Source organism: Lipotes vexillifer, unplaced genomic scaffold (assembly GCF_000442215.2).
Source record: "Lipotes vexillifer unplaced genomic scaffold, Lipotes_vexillifer_v1.1 scaffold495, whole genome shotgun sequence".
NCBI classification, from domain to species: Eukaryota; Metazoa; Chordata; class Mammalia; order Artiodactyla; family Lipotidae; genus Lipotes; species Lipotes vexillifer.
This window is the reverse complement of record NW_006770132.1, coordinates 1,839,164-1,860,038: the sequence shown is the minus strand read 5'-3', so window position 1 is coordinate 1,860,038 and position 20,875 is coordinate 1,839,164. Positions and strand designations below refer to the sequence as shown.

At 48.7% G+C, this 20,875-nt stretch overlaps 1 protein-coding gene across 4 annotated transcripts in view; it reads left to right on the top strand.

The window, feature by feature from the left end:
• The window catches only part of NTRK3 (neurotrophic receptor tyrosine kinase 3), a 378,302-nt gene that overhangs the window by 72,736 nt on the left and 284,691 nt on the right, over positions 1-20,875 (top strand). For all 4 annotated transcript variants that reach the window (XM_007446035.1, XM_007446034.1, XM_007446033.1 and 1 more), the window contains exons 2-3: positions 4,240-4,314; positions 4,829-4,900. In XM_007446035.1, coding sequence (XP_007446097.1) covers positions 4,240-4,314; positions 4,829-4,900 — 147 coding nt within the window. The remainder of the gene's footprint in view (positions 1-4,239; positions 4,315-4,828; positions 4,901-20,875) is intronic.

Sequence of the window (20,875 nt, the reverse complement as noted above, 5' to 3'; positions counted from 1 at the left end):
CGGGAGTGTCCTGAGAACCATGGCTTTTGATTTTCTTCTCTCACCTGGACCCTGTGACCTAGAGGCAAGCTTTTTGGTGTTGGTCTGGGGCCTTTTGGTGTTTGCTGCAAAACAATCATTTTCAAAATTATGTTTGAAGACATGAAACTTTTTTTTTCAATGGAATCTTAGGTAGAAGCCTTGTATAATAAAGCAGGGTTTCCCAACCTCGATGCTGTGGACATTTGGGGCTGATAATTCTTTGTTGTGAGCATGCTGCCCTGTGCATTACTGAAATGTTTAGGAGCATCCCTGTGGATGCTGGTGTCACTCCCTGTCCCTCAGTTGTGACCACCAAAAATGTTTCCAGACATTGTCAAATGTCCCCTGGGGGGCAAAATCGCCTCCAGTTGGGAACCATTGTATTCAAGGGCCAAAAGTGGAGGTAATTAAAGTAGGGATGGGAGTCTGGAGTCACACTGAGAACAAGGCTTCAGGTCTCTGTGGGGCATCTACTGCCACACACTGCCTGAGCAGACAGACACAGGATCTGGCGGTCCCACTGACCCATGTTCCTGGCATCGCTCTGAGTTCTCGTCTCCCCACAGAGGCAGCAGGCGTGTGAGATGCCTCTGCTAGGGGGGGCTGGTGCAGCCTGTGGTCCTGGAACAGGGTGACCAGTGACTGCCCCGTACAGGGCTCAAGGGTCTAACCTTCCTTCAAAAACATGATCATTCTTGATTGTTTTTCAAATGACAAAATCAATGCTCCGTGAAAACAACCTGGAGGACCCAGAAAAGCACACAAAAAGAAGTCACATGTAATTGTACTAGGCGGAGGGAACCACTGTTTACCACAAACCAAACCAAAGCAGACTGCTCTCATACTTTATCTATTTATTATATTTTTAGAGCCTGCCTTTTAAACTTAAAACTCATTGCCTCCCTGTTAGCACAAAGCAGCCAGTAGAGTTACCATAACTGACCCCCCGGGCTGGTACCAAGTGGTGAGTCATCGAGAAAACTTGGCAGGCACCCTGCCCACGTCAGCTGCAAATGTCAGGCTGCACCTTCGCCACCCTGCTCTTCCCTGGGAACCTGCTCTGCACTGCCGTCTGTGCATCCTCTGAAGCTGTTTATAATTTCCGCTTGAACAGTTTTCCTGGAGGTCATGAATGACAGGTTTACTGTCCCTCCACCCTTCTGCCCCTCGGAGTTTTTAATCAATGATTGCTGAGAGGTGACAACTTCCAGCAGAACCAGCTTGCCCTTTTTAGCTTGAAAACTGAGAAAAGATTGCTCAGCCTCTACAAAACCCAGGTTTAAAAACAATCATCACAGGCACTACCTGAAGACTGACTGTGCGTCCCAGCTGCCGAAAGGGCTTTTTAACATAGCCTTTCAATCTTCATGTCCTTCTTATGATGAAGATATTTCATTGATATTATCCCCATTTGACAGATGACGAAACTGAGGCACAGACAGGTGAAGTAACCTGGACAGGGTCACATAGTATCCTGGCAGCCTGGCACTACGCAGGTCAGCAACCTTTTTCTGTAAAAGGCCAGAAAGTCAATATTTTAGGCGAGTCTCTGCAGCTCCATCTCACCTCCATCTTTGTGGGGAAAAGTGGTCACAGACAAGGGTAAATGAGTAGATATGAAAACGGACATTTATATGCCGTGGCCTCTCCCGTTGTGGAGCACAGGCTCTGGACGCGCAGGCTCAGCGGCCATGGCTCACAGGCCCAGCCCCTCCGCGGCATGTGGGATCTTCCCAGACCGGGGCACGAATCCGTGTCCCCTGCATCCGCAGGCGGACTCTCAACCACTGCGCCACCAGGGAAGCCCTCATATACTTTTCACATGTCACAAAATAGGATTCTACTTTTGATTTTTAAGAAAATGTAAAAACGATTCTTCTTTCTCAGGCTGTACAGAAATGAGCGGTGGGTTGGAATTTGTAGTTTGCTGGCCTGGCTCTGGAGCCCCAACTGCTAACCACACTGTTGCCCCATTGCTGTAAAAGTGCTATTCCTCCATGTAGGAAAACTCAGACCCAAAAGAGAATGCAGGGGCCATATGCTATTGACCAGGGAGTCCTTTGCACCAAGGACTTCAGCCATTGTCCTGCCTTGTCTTGGTGTGTGCCTATGCAGGGGAAGGGTCATTTGTGGGCATAAGGACAGGAGGGCTGAGAGGGGTAAAGTATTAGAAAGTATTAGAATGCAGTAATGACTGACAACTCAGCCATAATAAAAACACATTTCTGGAATTCTAATGTGGGCTCTGAAAAATGATTTCCTTTATTTAAACAACTTGATTGACAGCTGCTTGTTGGAAGTAGATTTTTGTCTGAAGCTGGGCTTCAGAATGAATGGCCGCCTCCAGAAACACTGCAATCTACTTGGTGGTTTACATGGACCGAGGGCCCAGTGAATACTCTGGGTGGGAGTGGGGCTGGCCCAGGTCCTTCTACCACTTCTGGCCTTCCTTTTCATCTGACATGGAGCCACGGTCCCTGCCCTGGCGAGACCAGACCAAGCAAACTGTCCTGGGGCCATGAGGCTTCCAGGGAGAAGGCTTTGGAGTTGGAATTCAGTACTGACCTGGCCACCTGGTCCATGTCCCCAGCAGATGCCAGTGTGTCTGGCTGCTTAGCAGGGGCTCCGAGAGAATGTGGTACAAAAAGGGCTCTTGGCATACCTTGTTACTGCGCGACTCTGAAATGCTTCCAGAGGCCCTGGCCACCACCTCCCTGTGGCCTTCCTGGCTCCCGCTCCACTTGATGGCAGATGGCAGAGCCATGGGTGGGGTGGGGCTGGGGAGGAGACGTCTGGGGAAGGTGGCTGCCACTTTTCTGTGCCTCGGGTAGCTCTGTCCCAGGGTGAGCTGTCACTTCTTTTCCCTCCTTGCAAAAAGCAGGCTTAGACTTTGGGGGCACTGACAGGAGAGTCAGATCCCAGGAGGGCAGCTTGGGCAGTGGGAAGCCTTTTTCCGTGGCCCCTTGAAGCTCCTTGGGGTAGCGGGTGTGTATGAATGGTCTTCGCTCAGACAGCTCTAGAGCTGGAAAGGACCTTGGTATCAACAGTCTGTTGGTTCTCCACCTTGACACCAAAAGCAGTAACGGGGATGTTTGTCCCTGGTGTTTTGTCAATATAAAACAAACAAATAAGCGAACAAAGGAAATCAAATGCATACCCATGATAAGCCCTTCCATGCTAACAGTACTTTCAAGAATTCCTTTGCTTTGGGCTGGAATTTATCCACTGGGTGAGTCAGCGCTGGTTTATGCCTGTTGATAAAAAGCTCTGGTTAACAGTGATTTATATCTTGGATTAATAAATCCGAGAAGATGAATTAATTATTACTTAATAAATGTGTGTGCTTTTTCGACACATGTTTAGGGAGCTAACTATGAAGACTCTTGGGAGTAAGTTCTAAAAGGAGATCTTTGTGAAGAGATGGGGGAGGAACTGCTGATCTGGTGCAACCCTCTCTCTTTACAAATGAGGACACCAGAGGCCCAGAGAGCTGAAAGCTCATGTTCAAAGCCACGGCTGCTTAAGTCACAGAGATGAAGCTGGAATCAGGCTTCTCGGCTGCCAGCCTCATGTTCTTTCCATGACACCCCGGCCTGTGGTTGCCCCTCCTTTGTGGAGTTGATTCTGCCATATCAAGCCATTGATGTTCTTGAACTCCAGATGGATTGGGCCGTGGTCACCCAAAGGGGGTCATCAGTGTCTGGCCCCTGGGGGACCCTGAGGATGTGTGTGTTCCTTCTGGGCTTTTCCACCCCCAAGCCATGTTCACCAGCAAGCCCCCCTACACACCCCCTTTATTTAAACCACGTCATTTGTATTGTCTTTACGGGCAGGAACTTAAGAAAACAAGCCTGTCCTTTAAACAATCCTATAAATGAAAAAGAATGAAAGAGAATGGAAGGAAACTAAGTCAGGAGGACCCACAGGGAGATTGGATCTCAAGAATTTAAAGAGTAGTTTTTCTGGAGTTGAGGGGGGAACGTTAAATGCTGTCCATGAGTTTGGCGCTTGGGATCCCACAGCGAGCCCATCAGCCAGGTGGCACGCGTGACTTCACACTGGGGAAGAAACCGGCTCAGAGATAATTGGCGACTTGGTGGAAATCCTGGCTCATGGGTGGCTGCTCCAGGATTTGAACCCAGGTCTCTGGCACTAAAGCCAGTGCCTTTCCCGTGGCCCCTCTGCTGACCTGAACCCTGCCTTTCCTCTCCCCTGCAGACACATAGAGAACTGGCGTGGTCTGCACATGCTCAACGCCGTGGACATGGAGCTCTACACTGGCCTCCAGAAACTGTGAGTGCATCAGCTCCCGGGGTGATTGGGGAGTGGTATGGGCTAGGGCTCAGCCCATAGTTTGGGTTTCAAAGCAGAACCTGAACCCAGGTCTCCTGGGCTAGTGTTCCTTTCTGAACAGCCCCGTGCTTGGCTGATGGTCCCCGTGGAGCAGGAAATTTGCTGTCACCTCCTCCTTTGGATTCAGTGCAAGTGGCTGTGGGAGTTTTGGGGTGGAAGGGAAGAGGCACAAAGTGGGCTGCAGCGCAGTAGTCGTGGACCAGATTCTTACCCACTTGCCAGGACGGGCACATCCCTCACCCTGACCCAGGTCCCAGTGGGGTGTGAGCCCAGATGCCTCCCACTGGACCCCCTCAGTTGGATCACCCAGTGACGACTGATGATGAAGAGATGCGTTCAGTTCACCAGGCAGCTGCCGTCCAGTCTTGGCCTCACTGGCTGTCAGCCTTGGCCCAGAGCAGAGATGTTTCTCTGCTCCATAAGCTCTGCTGAACATCTTTTTCTCTCTCTCCAGGACCATCAAGAACTCAGGACTTCGGAGCATCCAGCCCAGAGCCTTTGCCAAAAATCCCCACTTGCGCTATATGTAAGTAGAGCTGGGACCCAGGCTGCAGAGAGTGGGTGGGTGGGGTCATAGGGCGGGGAGAGTGTCCTGGGCTCTGAAGCCCAAGGCCCGAGATCTGGACCCGGCTTTGCCACTGTGTCCTGGGGCAAGTCCCTTCACTTCTCTGGACCTGAGATTCTGCCTTTTAAAACAAGGGGTTTGGATTTAATGATCTCTAAGGTTCCTGTTGGATGCAAGAGCCTAGGACCAAGGCTTAGCGGGAGGGAGTGTCTCTTCACTCCCAAGTGTGTTCACTTCCTGTGATGAAATTTGCAATTGTATTGGAATGTAAATGAGAGGAAATTCCCCATATAAGTGTAGTGTGTGATGTGAGTACTATACTTCTGAGACCATGTGTAGGTCCGTAAGTGTGTGTGTGTGTGTGTGTGTGTGTGTGTGTGTGTGTGTGCTGGGGTGGTGGCGTGGGGTTTGGAAGGGGGAAAGCAGGGCCAGTCCACATGTCATGTCGAAATAGATTCTGGGTTCAGTGGAGAAGAGCTCTGAAAAGCAGAGACACCTGTATATAAGGTCACACAGCTTTGGGGCAAGCTGGAGGTGACATGGCCCTGGTGGGATCCCCTCTGTCTGTGCCCACCTCCTCTCCCCTCCCCCCTCCCACCACTGCCATGTCTGATGGTGGAGGGGCCTCCTGGCATTTGGCTCTGTCTAGACCTGTAGGGGTGGAATCACACGAGCTTGGTGCTTCCTCTCCAAGCCTAATTCTGGGCTGAAGACTCTGGGATTAGACGGGAGGACCACCTGGGGAGAGGTGGGCTTGAAAAGAAGCCTAGGGCCAGCGATTAGGGGAAGTGCCAACACGCTGCACCTGTTGGGGGTCCTTACTGTTTGGTCAAGCCTTGTTTTCAGATGGTGACCACTTTGGACATCTGCTGGGCATGTTCTCCAAGAGCAGAGATTCCATAGGAGCCAGGGGGATGGAGTCTACTGTATTTGGGGAGAAAATGGAGAAATGGTGTGCAGATGAATCTTTCCTTTGGCCACTTGAGAGTTGTACTGGCCCAGGGACTTTGCACTTGAAGGGCATCCCGGCTGCATAGGAGACTCACAGGAAGAGACACAGCACCCAAGGGAAGTGGAGGGGAGGTAGAGAAAGAGAAAAGTCGTGGAGAATTGCGGTGGGTGAGTTGTTTCTCTTCTGGGGGGCCCTGGCCTCACCCCCGGGCCTCTGTGTGTTTTCCCAAGCACGTAGTGAGTGCTTGGTAAGTATTTTTTTAATCAATTATGGCCACCCCTGCTTTGTGCTGAACTTTCTTTCCTTTCTCTGGACACAGCACACTGTATGGCCACTGCTCAGGGTCTGATGTAGTACCTGTGGGGGACCGAGGCCTCCCCTGCAGCTGTCTCATTTAGCCATTGCCGCCTTGCCCTAATTGAGCCTCTGTGGTGGGATTCTCCTGATGTGTGTTCTTCGCAGCTGGGGGCATAGCTGGGACCAGAGGAGGGCCTTGGACCGGATGTTCCAGGTGTTTATTTTATTGGGGATTTGAGTTTCAATGTAAACTATCCCAGGGGAAGAAGCTTTTGACCTCTGAGAAGTCTCCTTTTCACACTAGCTCATACAAGGGTCACAAAGCCAAATGCCCACGGCAGACCAGGTGGGGAGAGTGGAGGCTGGGGACCATGTGTTCCTCCCGAGAGGCAGCCTGTAAGCAATTCCAGCTGACTGCTGCCATGAGGAGGCGGGGCCTCGGGTTGCCAGATTTACTGCTTTTTTTTTTTTTCAAGAAGAGCTGAAGGTCCAGTGAAACCTTTCAAGTTTTAAATACTGGCAACTAAAAATAAAACCTCTCAACTCATGGGCCAGGCAGAACTACTCTGTGGGCAGAATATGACATATGGAGTGCCAGTTTGCGGTCTAGGGTCATACTTTGGACAGAAGCTGCCAGCATAGGAGAGGCTCTGTCCCTTTTGACGACAGTGGCTTGGTGCTCAGAGCCTGCTAGGGCACTGTGTCACCTGAAGCTTGTAGGGCAACTGAGAGGGCTTCCGGACCCATCATGTTTCCATGGGCCACAGAGGTTGGGGGAGATGCATCTTGGGTTAAAGGTGTCTCTGAAGTTGGGTTGTACTAGAACCTGTCTTTGAATTACCCTTGAGATCCCAGAAGAGGGCTGTGACCCACCATCTCTTCTGAGATGATCTGGGTCTGCTGGCTGGTGGCAGTGACGGGCTGTTGGGGCTTTGCAAAATTCCCAAGACTTTGTGGGCAGGAAGGGTCTGGGTGGAATAGATTCTGATGACACCAGTGAGCCTGCCCATGACCATGGGCACTGTTTTCTCCTGGATATGTTGGCTGGCTCTTGACAAAGTACTTGCTATTGGCCACAAAGGGGTCAAGAGTGAGAAAGGTGGGTCACCATCAGTCCAGCCCCAGTTTGGGCCTGTCTGCATATTGGGGGCTAGTTGGATGCTCAGATCAAGGTGAGAGGGTCAGCACCTGGTCCAGGGGCTCTGATAGGCACGGTGGGGCTGCTGGAGGAGCCTGAGGATCGCAGAGAAGTGAGTTAAGAGGTCGAGGCATATGCACCGGCTTCATCGATGGGTTGGTTTATTAACTTCTACCCTTTACGAAGACAAACCCCAAATCCTGACTGAGTGAATTTCCCGGCAGCTTCGGGACATTTTCTCCTGGCAGACGGGCCAGGTTTCTCTGCTGCCTCACAACATCTTCTATTTCTGTCTTCTACATGCATTTACAAGTCTTCAGGCCCCATCTGAGCAATCACAAGAGGATCCCTTACTCCAGCACTAATTGCCGAGCCCTGGCTTGGCGGCTTTTGTTTTCCCCCTTCCTTTTTCTTAGGGTGATGGCTGAGAAGTCTTTTCTTCTCCCCTCTGTACCCAATAAGAAGCCAGAAGTGAGATCATTGCCTTCTGTACCAATGTCAGGTTATCCAAATTGTTCTGATTGGTTCAAGTGTCTCCCACCTCTAAGCTGCTGTTGCATCAGTCAGTGTAATTCTTTCCTGTGCCAGAAAAGGAGCCAACGATGTGAAGGCCAGGTGGTCTGCCACAAAGAAGGCGGGAGATTAGGACTCTGCAAGGTTTACGAGTGACTGACCATCTCTTTTTGACTGCTTCTGTTTTCTCTGTCTTTTCTGGAGTATGAAAAATGAAATACTGATTCCTACACATCAAGGGAAATACTTTTTTTTTTTTTTTTTTGCGGTACGCGAGCCTCTCACTGCTGTGGCCTCTTCCGTTGTGGAGCACAGGCTCCGGATGCGCAGGCTCAGCGGCCATGGCTCATGGGCCCAGCCGCTCCATGGCATGTGGGGTCCTCCCGGACCGGGGCACGAACCCGTGTCCCCTGCATCGGCAGGCGGACTCTCAACCACTGAGCCACCAGGGGAGCCCAAGGGAAATACTTTTTGAGAGACTGGAATATTCTTGACCCTATATCCTTTCCCTGATCTTAAGGATTTCGGGTTAAGGATTCTGTTTTAAATAATTAATTAATAAATTAATTTTTGGCCGTGTTGGGTCTTTGTTCTGCACGCGGGCTTTCTCTAGTTGCAGCAAGTGGGGGCTATTCTTCATTGTGGTGCGTGGGCTTCTCATTGTGGTGGCTGAGCACGGGCTCTAGGCACGCAGGCTTTAGTAGTTGTACTCATGGGCTCAGTAGTTGTGGCTCGCAGGCTCTAGAGTACTGGCTCAGTAGTTGTGGCGCACGGGCTTAGTTGCTCCGCGGCATGTGGGATCTTCCTGGACCAGGTCTCGAACCTGTGTCCCCTGCATTGGCAGGCGGATTCTTAACCACTGCGCCACCAGGGAATTCCCAAGGATTCTTAAGGATAGGGATTTTCCAAGTGGGTAATTGGAATGGCTATTTGCTAATGGATGTAAAAATGGTGCCTGTTCTGGTGATGGGATGTGATAAAGATTAAATGATACGAGGCACATACAGCACTTAGCCCAGTGCCTGTAAATAATCAGAGTTTAGAAATGGAAACTGCTAACAGTGACGTAATTATTGTTATTACTGGTGGTGGTGATCGTGGAATCAAAGAAGAGAGATTAGGTGGCCTTGACAGGAATTCTGACCATTACTTTATTCTGGAAAAGCTGGATTTCTGTCCTGCATCTCTCTGGTGACTAGAACACTCCTATCTACAATCTCTCTGATGACTTTCTTCCTTGAATACTGATGAATAAACTCTGATAGATTCTCTGTGGTCTCCATTTAGTCTCCCTTGCTCTAGACTGTATGTAGACCCCTCTTAGCCCTGGTAGTTTCAGAAAGGATCCACCCAGTGGCAGTTGATGAGCTTACGCTTTATTTCCATCTTGAGACCACACCGACTAACACTAGTGAACTTGGATCGGTTGCCGAATCTTCTACCCACCCCCCCACCCCCTGCAGCTGACTCATCTCTTCCTTCCTGGGGTTTGTTTTCTCTGGGGTGTCTCACATAGAGACCAGATCGCCACAGTCTGGGGTCCCCATAAGTAGAGTCATGGCGATGTCTACCTATGAACTGCACTCAAGTGATGGTAATTCCTTTCATCTGTAGAGCGCTTCGTGGTTTCAAAGTACTTTCTCCTATGTTATCTCCTTTAATCCTCTTACCATCCTGGGTTGGGGAGTGCGGTAGGCAGCCTTCTTTTATAGCCCAGAAGACAGGTCCAGAGAGGGTCTGATTTCTAAGTAGCAGAAATACAACTGCACCAAAGTCCTCTGATTCTCTTTCCAGAAATCTTTCTACTGTAGCTCATGGGCCAGAAGGGACAGTGTTTTACACTGAAGCAATTAAACATTTTTCTTAACATTTTTACAGACTTGCATAAAAAATGCAGGTATCTGAGGAGAGGAGGGAACAGCTAATACTGATTGAGAACTTTACTACGTGCCAAGGACTAGACCTGGTGCTTTGGCAAATATGATCTCACCCCTCAGGGTAACTGTAAGTTAGGGTTCCCCTATCCCCATTTCATAGATGAGAACACTGAGGCTCAGAAGTCATAACTGAGTTCCCCCAAGGTCACACAGTAGTTAGTGGAACAGCCAGGATTTGGACTCTGATCCTTTTGACTCTGAAGTCCCTGGACTTTTCTACTTCCTAGGCATGTTTTGTTTCTCTGTCTAGTTTTCACAGCAAGAATTCCTTATGGGGGGCGGGTGGAGGAGGGTCTTTAAAGTTTTATTAGAGAGCCGCTATTTCCCCTGGGAGATTTAGCACCATCCATCCTCAAAGAGCTCTGTTGAGAAAGCTCTGTTTCATTTCTTTTCCTATTCAGGTCAAATCCTATAACAACAGCTACGTTACGACCTGAATATCTTTACTGTAAGAAATTTCTTAACGTTAGCCTGTGGCCCACTTACTTCCAAGAATATGTAATGTAAGATTCCAGCAAGCCAAAAGAATTTATTTAATCCCTTAGAGTTGTTGTGGTGTGATCTTTCTTGTGTTCAGTTGCTTGATTTCTCTCCCTAAGTTACACTGTTATCCCTCTTTGTTGTAAGCAAACATACAGGAGGTCTTCAGCTGAGAGAGCCAGCCCAGAGCTGACCTGTGTGGGCGGGGAATGGGGTGGGGAGGGGAGAATGTCCAGATTTGGGCACTATTGTGTCAACAGTGTCATGTTCACAAGGAGAGAAAGGCAGGTAGGAAAAGAGGAAGTGGCCAGAGTCCCTGCCCTTTCAGGACATGGCTGAGTCAGCAGCACATTTCTCCCGAGACCACTGGGGTGAACATGTGGTGAGATTGATTTATTACGCATTGTAAATTACTTGGTGTTCTCTCTCCTTGAAATAACCACCCCATCCTGGGTTCCAAGACGTGTAGATATTGTATCGGTAGACTTTTGCCTCTTCTTGCCCCTTACCTCTGCACTGATTTTTCTCCAAGTCCCAAAGGGGTTGTAACTGGCACACTTGTCCCATGACCTTTTCTTCGCACGTGCCCTTCCTCCTCTGTCTTAGGTGCAGCACTTAGCCGTTGAGCGCTGTGTAGCTAACAGGAGCGTGGGCTTTGGAGATGGAAAGGCCAGGGTTCAAATCCTAGATTTACAAGTCCATGTCCTACAGCTTCCGTGAGCTTTGAAGGGAGTATAATGGTTCCCACTTCATGGGATTGTTCTGAGCTTTAAATGAGACGATGCTCGAAAAGTGCTTAAGGCAGTGCTTTACGAAAGACTCAGTATTTTTGCTGTTATTAATGACTTCGCCCCTGCTTATTGGTCTCTGATTTCACAGAATCATAGATAGTTAAAGGTGGGAGGGACTTTAGCGCTAAACCTGTACATTTATATTCCTAGCCCTGTTCCCATCCTGGCCCTTTGGACTCATAAATCAAACTGCCTCCCTGGCATCTCTACTTGGGTGGCTAAGACACAAGGCAGACTTGACTTGGCCAAAACAGAATCCGTGGTTTCATTCCACATCCTCACTCCAGACCCTCAGTGTTTCATGTTTCTCTAAGTGGTACCATCCACCGAATTGCTGAGGCCAAAACCTTAGGAGTCATTTTTGACTCTTTTCTCTTCCCTTTCTCCTCCACTCTCCCACCATTCCATTCATCAAGTCCATAGGATACTTTATAACCATCCACTTCCCTCTCCCTCCACATAGACTGTCTTGATCCAAGCCACCTGGCTCTATGATGATGGCCTCCTAACGGGTTTTATTGCCTCCGCTCTGTCGCCTACATTTCATTCCCAACACAGTTGCCAGAGTGATATTTTAAACACAAATCGGATCGTGTCACTCTGCTGCTTAAAGCCCTCCAATTACTTCTCACTTTACTTATAATAAAAGCTAAACCTCTTACCGTGGCCACGGGATTCGAGTTGATTTGGTTTCCATCTCCCTCTTCCCTTTCCTTGCTCTCTTCTCCCTGGCCCTCTGCCGCAGCCTATGAACGTTTCTTTCAATCCCTTGAACACACCAAGCTCATGTTCCCCTTGGAGGTTTGGTGCTTGCTGATCCATCCAACCCAGATGAATACCCTGCCCCAGATCTCTGCAGGGCTGGGTCCTTCTCATCATTCCCTCCAATGTCTCTCTCAGCAAGGCCTCTCTGGCCTCCCAATCTGAGTGACCTTTCTTCACTTCACTCTTTGCTACATCATTTCCTTGGCCCTTATTACTTTTTTTTTTTTTTTTTTAACCATTATCAGTTTATTATAAAGGATGTTAGGAGGGATACTCCTTGGCCCTTATTACTTTTTTTTTTTTTTTAACCATTATCAGTTTATTATAAAGGATGTTAGGAGGGATACTCCTTGGCCCTTATTACTTTTTTTTTTTTTTTAACCATTATCAGTTTATTATAAAGGATGTTAGGAGGGATACTCCTTGGCCCTTATTACTTTTTTTTTTTTTTTAACCATTATCAGTTTATTATAAAGGATGTTAGGAGGGATACTCCTTGGCCCTTATTACTTTTTTTTTTTTTTTAACCATTATCAGTTTATTATAAAGGATGTTAGGAGGGATACTCCTTGGCCCTTATTACTTTTTTTTTTTTTTTAACCATTATCAGTTTATTATAAAGGATGTTAGGAGGGATACTCCTTGGCCCTTATTACTTTTTTTTTTTTTTTAACCATTATCAGTTTATTATAAAGGATGTTAGGAGGGATACTCCTTGGCCCTTATTACTTTTTTTTTTTTTTTAACCATTATCAGTTTATTATAAAGGATGTTAGGAGGGATACTCCTTGGCCCTTATTACTTTTTTTTTTTTTTTAACCATTATCAGTTTATTATAAAGGATGTTAGGAGGGATACTCCTTGGCCCTTATTACTTTTTTTTTTTTTTTAACCATTATCAGTTTATTATAAAGGATGTTAGGAGGGATACTCCTTGGCCCTTATTTCTTTTTTTTTTTTTTTTTTAACCATTATCAGTTTATTATAAAGGATGTTAGAAGGGATACTCCTTGGCCCTTATTACTTTTGATGATCTGAAGGTATGTCATTCAGTTACTTGTTTATACTGTCTCCCCCATTAGAATGAACTTCCTTGGAGCAGGGACTTGGGGCCACTGCTGTGGCTCCAGCACCTAGAATAATGCCTGTCACATGGTCAGTGGTCCTTGGCTGTTTGTTGAGTGTGTGAGTGACTCTGCTCTGCCATGATCATTCTGTGGAGTTTCTTCCCATAAGAATCCTCATACACACATGCATACATCATTTCTCACGCATCTTCAGGGATTTACAGACTCCCCTTGGACCCTGGGTTAAGAACCCTTTCCAAGGATGTCCTAGAGAGAGGTGTGTGGTTTCTGGGATGTGAGGTATTATACCTAGCGGGTCTTAGCCATTTAAAAATTATTATACCAGATGTGACAAATGAGATTTATATTATGCCATATTCTCATGGGCATAAAAGAATGCCTTCATAGTTTATAATCTCCAGTATGGTAAAGATAAGTCAGGAATATACTGGTGTGGGGTTTCTTTGGGGGACAATGAGAAAACATTCTAAAATGGATTATAGTGAGGGTTGCACAACTCTGTGAATGTACTAAAAGCCAGTGAATCATACATTTAATCAGGTGACTTGTATCATATGTGAATTATATATCAATAAAACTGGTGAGTGTGTACATGTGTGTATGTGTGTGTATATCTCACATCCTTCCTTAGCAGAAGCTTTCAGGGCCTGTGTGTGGACCAGGGCCCCTGGTCCATCGTGTCTTTTTGCCCTCTGCCATGGGACAGAGGATGTTAATGTTCCAGACAGAGGCTGTTCTATTAGCCTGAGTCTTGCTGGGGAGATTATGGGAGCAAAGCCACAGCTGACCTTCTGCGGACATGGAGTATGAGAAAGAAAGAAACTTTTGCTGTGGTAAAAAAAGGAGAAAAGGATAAACCAGGAACAATGGTGGCTGTAATCAGTGCATGGGGTGGGTAGGCTACCAAGGGGTGCATACTATACTCACTCTTGGTGCCTTTGCTGCCATCCTATTTCTTTCAATCCTACTCAAGAGAGGGTCTCAGAACACAAGTGAGAGGGATGCTACTGCAGGATGGCTTTCAACCTCCTCTAATTTACATGTATAGAAAGGAAAATCGTAAGTAAGTGGCAGTTCTTTATTAGAGCTTGTGGGTTATTTGTGACAAAGCTGTGATCGCTCACAACTTTGAAGCACTGTACCTTCTCCAGTCTTCCAATACAAGGCAGTGGAGGGGCCACTGGTTTAACCTGTAAGCATGACAGTGGATCAGCGGTGGAGCAGCTGAGAAGGCCTCCTGGAGGAGGTGGCCGTGGGGTTGGGCATTGTAGGAGGTGTGGGTTTGGATGGGTGGATGGCCTGCTTATGGCACACGGGCTGCTGCTCACCGTGGGATGAGTACAGCCCTTTTCCTGTTTTGGAATTTCTCCCAGAGCTGTGTAGACACATGTTCATGGTTCCAGGCCATCTAGTCTGGCCAGCAGGTAAATGCTGAAAGAATTCCAAGGGAACAGGACTTGGAAATTGAGCCATGTGTCAAGGCAGTGGGATTTTTGCAATCTAATGATGTGGGAAGCTTGAGTCAGGAAGGGAGAAGATGCTGAACATTGGGTCCACACGAGTGTGGGGAGGGGCTTGGGCCCTGATTGGCTGTCAGTTGTGAGAGGTACTATTTGGCTGTGACAGTGCTGGATGATCACACCTTACACATGGCTTTGCTCTTTCTCTGGGTTATCTGTGACCCTGGATAAGCTGTGTAGCCCATTTAATCTGTTTCCACATCTGTAAAATGAGGTAGTGTTACCAAATGGCCCAGACTTGGCCTCATCGAATTTTGGGAAATCCTTCCTGGAAGAAAAGTGGCATCTGGGGCCATCAAAGGCGAGGCCAGAGGAAAGCTGTTTGCAGCTTAATTTGGCCCTCGCCTCCGCAGTACTTCTCTGGTAGGCATTCCAATGCAGTGAGTTCCAAGGACATCTAGAAAACACTGATTATATGCCAGGCATTAGCCTATGTGCACATTATATGTCATTTTATGTTCATAACAGCAAGTGGCCACCATCATTGTCTCCATTTTACAGATGGGGAATTAAAGGCACAGAGAGGTTAAGTGACTTGCCTACCTTTACACAGCTACTCAGTGGCAGAGACAGAAGCCAGCCCTATGTGGGCTGCCTCTAGAGCTCCAGAACCTGTTGTCTTCATAACTCCACTCTACCATCTGTGACCGTGGCCAACTCAGGTCCGACCAGGGCTGGTGTCAGTTCTCTGGAGCCCAGCTGGAGAGGAAGGTCAGGCAATAAGCTTCAGAGCAGCACTTCTCAGAATGGGGGAATATTTTGGCAGAAGGACTGTGGGAGACTATTAAGGAAGTCCCTGAAACCAAGTCCTTTACACGTGGTTGCCAGCAAGGTCTAGGGGAGCTGGCAATGCCCTTTAGCCTACTGGCTGGCACTCAAGAGGGCCACTATCAGGTAGTCACGGAGTACGAGTGCTCAACAAAGAGAACAGCGCAGGTGGGGATAAATCTACACTTATGATGTGTGCCTGCAGGAACACCAGACATTCAATCTGCCCATTTCCAGGGCAGCATGGGGCTGCTTTCCATGTCACCAGCCCTGGCTGTGTTTGGCCACAGTCCCAGATAGGACCATATCTGTAGGTGGCAGACCCCATTACAAGATCTGGGTATGGCAGTGGGAAAGGAGGGGATGTGGACCAGATTACGTGAACTCTGGGGCCCGAGCTCTGCCATCTCATCATTTCGTGCCCACTTTTGCAGCTTCAGCACCTGATACCTCCCAGTGCAGTCGAGTGGTGTTATTTCTGCCTGGATCCCTGCATTCCTCCCATATCCCAGCTCCTGTGACATCTGATGACTTCAGACAGGGCCTTTGTTGTCTTTTAAATGGCTCCTTTTTTGGTCCTATTGAACCCAAAATGTGTCTCGTACCTTAGAATTCACCAAGCTCCAGATTTTCAACTTGGAATTTCTTAGTCTCTACTCATTTATTTGCTGCCTCCAAAAAAAATGTCAATTTCCAGCCCACTCACACCCTGGGTCTCCTGGGTGATTGCCCCTCTGGGACCCTGGGAAGGATTTGCTCCTTGGGCCCTCGTGAGGCAGGTGGCAAGCTTCCTAAATTGAGTTTCTTTTTTTCCGTTCCATTTGTGTCTCTCCTCCAGACTCCCCGTGGTCCTGGGATTACTCACGTCTTCCTTGATAATTTCTGTTCACTTTGTTTTGCGGACAACATTCTGATCCACCCGGGGCAGACCCAATGTGACCCGGACTGTATGGCCACGCACCTCCCTTGCCGGCCATTGTCTGTGATATTTATTTTGCATTTTTTGGTAGTCAAAGCCCTACATTCAATGTAAAGGTTGTGTTCTTTCTGATTTCAGGTATTTCCATTCTCTAGGAGCCTCCAGACTGAACTTTAAGAGTTTTCTGTAACTTCATCAGCTTTGCCTTTCAAGACTCAGTCTCATGCTGAGTAAACACTCTGGCCTCTGGGCTGCGTGTCTCCTAGCCTTGGGGATTAGATCATATGCCCGTATTTTCCAGCCTTGATTATCCTAGATTTTCTTTTCTTTTCTTCCCCCCTCCCCTAAGGCTTCATTACTTCCCATTTGTCCACATCTCTCTTCTCCGTTTTTCTTGTTAAGGACAGATTTAGAAAATGAGCTTAGTCTTGTGGCTATTTTGGAGTCATCATAATTTTTGCCCCTCTTCATGCTTTAGCAGGCTGGCAGTCTCGTATTTCTTCCTGGTTTCTTCTCGATGGCTTTGCGAAAGTCTCTTTTATTCCTGGGTTAACCCTTTTGTCTCTCGGGGCTCGCCTTGGTTTTGAGGAGCCTCTGCCTTTTCTGGGTGGCCGTCTAGGTGATGCAACCATCATGACTATTCTGGGTTGGAAGGGCATTGGGTCTCCCAGAGCAGGGGTAAGCCATGTGCTACCCCTGACCCAAGCCATGGCAGTCCCCTGGCTCCCAATAGGGGCTGCTCCCCACATTGACCTTGAAACCCACCTGAGGAGTCCAGGTTAGACCTGAAATACACTTTGGAGAGGTATGTCTCTCCCCCGTGCTGTGCAAACTCTAGGTCTTATGACATCATGCTTCTTTCATATTAATTGCAGGTTTGAAGAATGAATGAACGAATGAATGAATGAGGGAGTAAATGAATGAGTGAAAACAGCATGTACTTTGGAGGTGACATTGAATCTCCAGCTTTGCCAACTCTTTTTTACTTTGTGTTCTCGGCCAAGGAATTACGTCTCAGTATCCTTCCCAGGACATTGGGAACGAATTCCTACCCTAACCCTACGGGCCTTTCTGTGAGGATTGAAAGAGTGAACGAACATACAGCACCTCCCCTAGTGGCTACCCATGGTAGGTGCTCAGTAAACAGTCCATCCTTATCATGGAAGCTATTACAGAAGCTCAGAAGTTCAGTCCTTGTTTAAGGCATTTGGAAGCCCAAGCTCTAAACAGGTGGATCTTAGGCTCCTCTGGAATTCTAACCCAGTATGTGGGGAAACCAGAAACTCAAGGGTAAGGGAGTTAGAAAGTTGTGTTGATATGCTGGTTGGAGCCAGTGGATGCCACCCCAGCCCCTGTCCTCTGGGGCAGTCTCAAGGCCATGCACCCTTGCCAGCTCATAGGATGTATTAGAATAATGTTATTGCCAGGGAGGGGGCTTTATTAGTGTTACATTGCCATTCTCAACAAGGGAATTGAAACAGAAAAAGGGGTGGTAGTGACGTGGGGTCAGGCACGTGGGGCGATGTAAGAGCCGGATTTAGAGCATGTAACTCTCGGGATCCTAAGTCTCCATTGCTGCTTCTTCAGCCCTGTGTCCCATCCTTTTCCCTGATAGATGTTTCCATGGGTCTGTTCATGTCTCCACTGCAGAGTTTACACCTGCATCTCTTTAATGTGGTTAAGACTCTGGCTTGATTTGTGATTTTGAAGCCTCTGCCCAGAATAACTCCTGTCCTATTTGCATTTAGCCAGGGCTAGTTTTTTCAGCCAGAGGAGCGGAATTCCCTCGAGCTCTGCCCATGCCTGTGGTGTAAGGCACCCTTTAGGGCCACCTGCTTCTCTCTGCAAGATGGTGGACTGGTTGGATGTGGCTGCATCTGTCTTGCCTAAGCTGGAGCTTCTGCTAACAACTGGAGTTACCCAGGGTTGGGCTTTGGGGAAGTCCTTTTAGTTCATTTGACTTTACAGAGTGATGAGGCCCCAGGAGTCCTCAGGGACCCTACGATGGGCCTGATGGGAACCTGAACCCAGAGCCCAAGGCTTCGAGGGTGTGGTGGTCTGGCCCTTCCGCTGCTCCTCATGCCCTGGTCATGGTGAATATATTGCTACAAGGAAGCAGAGCTAGTGCAGAGCTGTTCTCTTTAGATCGCAAACAGGAGACCTCCTCTTCTACACCTGTGTCTTCGTCTATAAAATGGGTCTAATCCTGCTGTCTGCATGTCCCCCCAGAGGGTCATGGTGAGGGTTGAGTGCATAGTGTTGGGAAAGGACTTTGACGAGAATGGAACCTGAGCATCGTGTTCAAGGGGACGTTGTGTCTGTAAATGATTTCCTGGGTTTGGACAGACAATACTGGGTTGTCATCTCCTTGCCAACCTCCTGGGAGCTTGGGACCACGAGCGGATGCTGCCGTGGGATGTGGTGAGGGGACCTCACCCAAATACCAAAATCTGGGAAAACATGACCAAAACACCTTATCCTCTTGGGTTTAGCTAAAAATGGAGGCAAAAAAGGAACTCTGACTCGGTTTGGTGATCACGTTATAAGGATTTTGTAAAGAGTGTTGCTGATGCGGATGACGTCAGTCTCATCCCAAAACAAGCAACCCTGAGCCTGGCATTTAACCACTGATGTTTTGTATCTTAGAGTCCTGTGAAGTCCACTCCCACAGGGTTATGTAGCATTTTCCCAAGATATGCATTCATTAATTCCCACCAGATACGTCCGTTGAGGTCCTACTGTGTCCCAGGCAAAGCTGCCAAGGTAAATTACACTTAGGTCTTTGGCTTCCGGGGGCGAGACAGAGAGGCAAAGGGTAGAGGCAGTTACTCTTCAGTGTGATGGGGACTGAGGGCTCCTGAGGAGCATTTGGCAAAGGCAGGTGTTGCATCTTTGTGGGGGGCAGTTGTAACAGGGAAGGCCCCCTGGGGTGATGACAGACAACCTGAAACCTGAGGGTGGGTGGGAGTCAGCAGCTGAAAGAGCTTGGTCGGGGGCTGGGTGGTGGGGTATTGGACGAGGACTATTGCAGGTAGAGGGAACTTCGTTCTGTACGTCCAGAGGCTTGGTGAGAGAGGAAGTATGATGTGCTTGAGGGACCACAGGCCCCCACTGAACCTGAAATCAGGCTCACAGCATGACTCCCGCCATCATCTTGCCTTCTGGGCCTTAAGTAGGCAGTACTAAAAGGTTAGAATCTTGCTTCCAGCTCTCCTGTCTCCCAGAGTGGTCCTCTGATCTAGGACCTCTGTCGTTAAGGCAGCAGAGCTCTGGGGAGTTGTTCACGTCAGGGAGAGCCAGAAGAGGAGGGGAAACCAGGGCTGCAGGACAGACCCCCCCCTGCCCCGCCCCGTGTGCCCCATTTGCTGCCAGGCAGTAGGTGTCTGATGCCTCCTCACCTTCTTCCAGAAGGAGGGCTTCGTGCTTCCCTGCCCAGGGCCCCAGTCTCTTTTATACGCCAGTGTCCTAAGAGATCTCCCCAGAGCTGTCATGCTTAACTCCATCCCAGATTGGTTTAAATATTTCTATCTGATCCTCATGAATGTGCCTCTGATGCTCCTGGGCTAAGAGCCAGATTCCCTCAGTCTACCAGGTGAGCATGCAGCCTGGACAGAGACCGGGGTGGGACAGCGCAGTACAGGCCTGGGACCAACCTCGGGACCTGTCCCAAGCGCTCTCCACCAACATCTCCCACGCTACCTCTTCTGCTCCCGGCTCCCACTGCACTGTGCTTCCCTCCAAGCCTCCATTGTGCCATGCTGCCACCCTTCAGGGCCTTTGCCTGTGCTGATCCCTCGGGGTGGAAGGCTTTCATCCCACCCCCAGGCTCTTTAGTTACTGCCTACCGCTTCTTCCAGTTTCAGCCCAAGGATTGGTCGAAAGCTTTCTGTGACCCTCCCCCGCCGCCACCAACCTCCGCCATAGATGCTGTTCTCATCACTCTTCTTAGGTCCCTGTTCTTTTTCTTCCATGGAACCTGTCTCATAAAATATACGTTTGAATTTAATAATTATCTTTCAGTTATGTGATGTTTGTTGTCCCTGCTGGGCTGAAAGCTCCCTGAAGATAGGCATCCTGCCTCTCTCCTCTGCCACCCAGTACCCAGAACTTGGCAAGCGCTGGCATGTGGCAGACACATCAGTGGATGAATGAACGGGTGACTCGATGGAAGAGCTGCATGGTCATTTGTTTCCTTTTTCTCATTGGGTAGATCCGAAGCCCAAAGGCCTTCAGGGCAATAGAAAGTAGGCTTCTGCCTTTGAGAGGCTGGACAACCTCCCCGATGCTCGTTGAGTTTGGTTCCATACCGCGTCCGTGCCGCTCAGAGCCAGTTGCCCCCGGAAATGCCTGCTCCACAGGGGAAATAAGGGGCTGACCTCACTCACCCACCCAGCCACCCCAGTGTTTTCCTCCAAGAATGAAAGGGCACCTTAGTTCCTCGTCCTTTTCTATACCTGGAGAGCCCGGCTGTGGCCCAGGGGGCAGGTAGCTTATCCCTTCCGGGTGGCAGTGGGGCTGCCCTTCTGAGTGCCAGCTGTCCGTCTGCGATCAGGAGCCTCTGCCGATGCCGGTAAGGGCAGTGTTTGCAAAGAGCAGCCGTGTGCTCCTTATTTATTGTGAGGAAAAGAAAACAACTTAAGACCTTGTAATTACACAGCCAGGCATGTTCTTAAATAAAGCTTAAGCATTCAGAACTCCAATTAGAATATTAATAATTGCATTCCCCAGCAGCCTTCTCTCTTTCTACTCTTTCCTTCTCCTCCCATCC